We start from the raw sequence: 3,642 nt of genomic DNA on the forward strand, positions 1-3,642 counted from the left end.
GCGCTCTTGGATAAACAACAAGTAAAGTTGGCTAAAAGTCAAGAGAACGTTGACATTACCGAAGGGGAGGTTTATACCATTGAAGCCAATCATTCATTATCTGATGATGAAGCAGAGAAATTATCCCTCCTGAAAGGGGCAGTTGAGACAAGCCGCCAACAAATCCTTAACTTCAAACCTTTTCCATGATTTTAGAGTTTTTTTTTTGCTTAGGATTCTCGGCTTACGATTTTTTTAAAAACTAATATCATGTAATGGAGTATTTATTTCTTGGAGCAATAAATGTATCTTTATTTTTAGTATGTGATATCTGTCTTTGAGACCTGGATTCCATATGTTACTCTCAATTATTTCTTTCTTAAATTTCTGCATATGTCTTGTGTGTTGGCTTTGTTGCTTCACGCACTCTTGTTAAAGAAAGTCATATCTTGAGCTAGGAGTGTCGGAATTATAATCTATTTACACCGTTAGAAAGAAAACTCAGAGACCTATAGTACCTATGAAATTCATGGTATAACTCTTTTTGGGCTATCAACAGAAAATTCACGATGTCGACTTAACTGAAGTGAACTTTTAGATTTGCGTACTTTCAACAAAAATAATTGTATCTTGAGCTAGGAGTATCGGAATTACAATCCGTTTGTGGTGTCAGAAAGTAGACTCGGAGATATAAAATAAATTTCATGGAAGAACTCTTTTGGACTGTCAACAGAAAATTTCTGACCTCGACCTAGCTGCAGTAAACTTTCAGATTTGCGTACTTTCAGTGAAACAAAAATTGTATCTTGAGATTGGAGTGTCGGAATTGCAATCCGTTTGTGCCGTTAGAAAGTAAACCAGATATCTGAAGTACCTACGAATTTCATGGTAGAACTTTTGTTTGGTCTACCTATAGAAAATTCGCGAAGTCGACACAACTGCAGTGAACTTTCATATTCGCATGCATATAGAAGTTTTTGCGGTATAAGACCTTCTAGATTAGTCAAAGTTCCAGATCATGTATTGCTTGACCCTTCGGAACCCAAATTAAAAATTTCACAGTTAGGACACATGATGGGGGAACAATTTATATTGGATTCAACTACGCAAAGCTTTATGGTAGAATCATGTTTTGAAGAAATGAAGCGAACTTGGAAAGGCATTCAAGACAAGATAGCGACAATCTTTCGCGCCAATTGCTTTTATGACTTAGATTCTTCGTATAGGATGAAGTATAAATATTCTCATTCTTTTAGTCTCTTGACAATGATGTATCAGATCCTTGTAGCATTGAAGCAATGAAATGTCCATTTTGGCTCGACACAAATTGCCTTCTTTCTGCAATATGCGCCTATTTGAGTAATCAACGTGATGCTTCATCTCGAATTTTGATGATCATGTCACGTTGAAACACATTTTTTAAAAGCTTATGCGAATGAACTTAGAATGAAACTCTAAGCTGCCTACGTACCTCGGTGAAGAGGATCAAGTCATAACGTAGTTCAAAATAAGTATTTTTTTACTCATGTAACTGAACTTAGAATGAAACTCTAAGCTGCCTACGTACCTCGGTGAAGAGGATCAAGTCATAACGTAGTTCAAAATAAGTGAGTTTTTTTTAATTATTATTTTTTATGTCCTAATTTTTGTCTAGGCTACCTCTTTCGAGGTTTTCAACCTAGCGGACTTTTTATTTTTTGGCCTAGGCCGCCTCTTTCAAGGTTTTTAACCTAGCAAATTTTTTTATGTCCTAACTTTTGCCTAGGCCGCCCTTTTCGAGGTTTTCAACCTAGCAGACTCCTTTTGTTTTTGGGTGCCGTTTGCAGTTTAGGCTCATACGGGCTAGGAGCATAGCAACATGCAGTTTAGGCTCATGCGTTAAGGAGCATTTATTCTTCAAGGATAATACCTCTTCAAAAATTTCCCATTAATAGGGCCAATTCTCATACCATTTGCATCAACTAACTTGTAAGCTCTACTTGAATAGATTTCTTGCACAACATATGGACCATCCCATTTTGAAGTGAATTTGCCCCCGGATTTATGAGAGGTGATAATAGGTCTTCTTACTGCAAGAACTTGATCGCCAACTTGGAAGGACCTCAAGTGAACCTTTTTAATGAAAGCACGAGAAAGATGAGCTTGATAACATTCAAGACTTTGTTGATCTTCTAGAATTTTTTCATCAAGGGACTCTAGTTCTTCAAGGCGCAAACAAGCGTTTTCTTCTTCAGAAAGACCTTCTTAGATAACGAGTCGCAAGGATGGTATTTGAAGCTCAAGAGGAAGAACTGCTTCAACTCCATAAACAAGAGAATAAAGAGTTGCTCGTGTCGACGTGCGATGAGTCATCCGATATGCCCACAAAGCTTCTTCCATTCTGTCGTGCTAATCTCTTTTAGACTTGGAGACGACCTTTTTTAACAAATTACAAAGTGTCTTGTTAAATGCTTCGGCTAGTCCATTTGCAGCAGCATAATACATTGACGAATTATGTTGCTTGAAGCCAAAAAGGTCACAGATTTTGGTCATCAATTTGTTATCGAACGACTTTCCATTATCTGTTATTATATAACTAGAAATGCCGAAATGATAGATGATGTTCACTCGAATGATGTTTGCAACATTCTACTTCTTCACTTCCTTGAGAGCGATGACCTCGGCCCATTTCGAGAAGTAATCAGTTGCAGCCAAGATGTATAGATGTCCTCCAGAAAATTTTGAAAGTGGTCCGACAACATCTAATCCCCAAGCATCAAATGGCCAAGATGCAACAGTAGGGTGTAACATTTCAGGTGGTTGGTGTATAAAATTTGCGTGAAACTGCAAGCCTTGCATCTTCGAGCATAATCTAAGTAATCTTTCACCATTGTCGGCCAGTAGTAACCCATCCTCTTAATGTAGAAGTGGAGCTTCGGCCCAGATTAATGTGATCCACAAACTCCAGAGTGTGCCTCTTGCATAGCTTGGGTTGCTTTACCTTCCCCTAAACAACACAAGAGAACTCCCTCAAATGATCTTCTATACAAAGTGTCTTTATAGTAAAGGAAGCGAGGGGCACGCCGGCGAATTTCAATCTTTCTCCTTGGATATTCTGGAAGTATCCCATAGCATAAGTAGTCGATCATGGTTTGTCGCCAATCAACCTTCTCAGCTTCAGCGATGGCTACCAAATGCTCGAGCTTGCTTTCTTTATCCTCGTTCTCATCTGGTGGTACTATCTATTTTTGGCAGATAGTGATTTGTGTCTGATAAGGCAGAGTCAATGTCGAAGCTAGGGCAGCTAAGGCGTCAGCTTTCTTATTTTCCTTCCTTGGCACATGCTGAAAAGTTACATTTTCAAGCTATCCAATCAATTTCTGCGCATAATCATGATAAGGATGCAATTCTGGCTTCTTGACCTCGTAGCTACCTAGCAATTGATTGATCACTAACTCAGAGTCTCCAAAAAATATGTAATTGGAGTTGTATCATATCAACGTCCATCTCAAGCCCAAGTATGAGTGATTGATATTCTGCAATATTGTTGGTGCAATATTGTGTTAAGGTGAAGGAATATGGCAAGACTTCTCCTTGAGAAGTGACAAATACAATACCTGCACTAGCTCCTTCACGATGTGCGGCACCATCAAAATATATTTTCCATGGTGGTTGCACTTCGAT

At 38.4% G+C, this 3,642-nt stretch overlaps 1 protein-coding gene across 1 annotated transcript; it reads right to left on the reverse strand.

Annotated features, from left to right (window-relative positions):
- Positions 1 to 1,875: 1,875 nt before the first annotated feature.
- On the reverse strand, positions 1,876 to 2,463 carry LOC138894638 (uncharacterized). The gene is made up of 2 exons (XM_070179351.1): positions 2,412 to 2,463; positions 1,876 to 2,219 (listed from the first exon to the last, which is right to left on the reverse strand). The coding sequence occupies exons 1-2, from the start codon at positions 2,461 to 2,463 to the stop codon at positions 1,876 to 1,878; spliced, it is 396 nt and encodes a 131-aa protein (XP_070035452.1).
- Positions 2,464 to 3,642: the final 1,179 nt, after the last annotated feature.

This window comes from Nicotiana tomentosiformis, chromosome 6 (assembly GCF_000390325.3).
Source record: "Nicotiana tomentosiformis chromosome 6, ASM39032v3, whole genome shotgun sequence".
NCBI lineage: Eukaryota > Viridiplantae > Streptophyta > Magnoliopsida > Solanales > Solanaceae > Nicotiana > Nicotiana tomentosiformis.

What these genes read in the sequence shown, in the direction of transcription:
- LOC138894638 (XM_070179351.1), bottom strand. Translation starts at nt 2,463, where the DNA reads ATGTATTATGCTGCTGCAAATGGACTAGCCGAAGCATTTAACAAGACA. An exon ending in AGCATTTAACAAGACACTTT is followed by an intron (nt 2,220 to 2,411) that starts GTAATTTGTTAA and finishes TTATCTAAGAAG; the next exon opens with GTCTTTCTGAAGAAGAAAAC.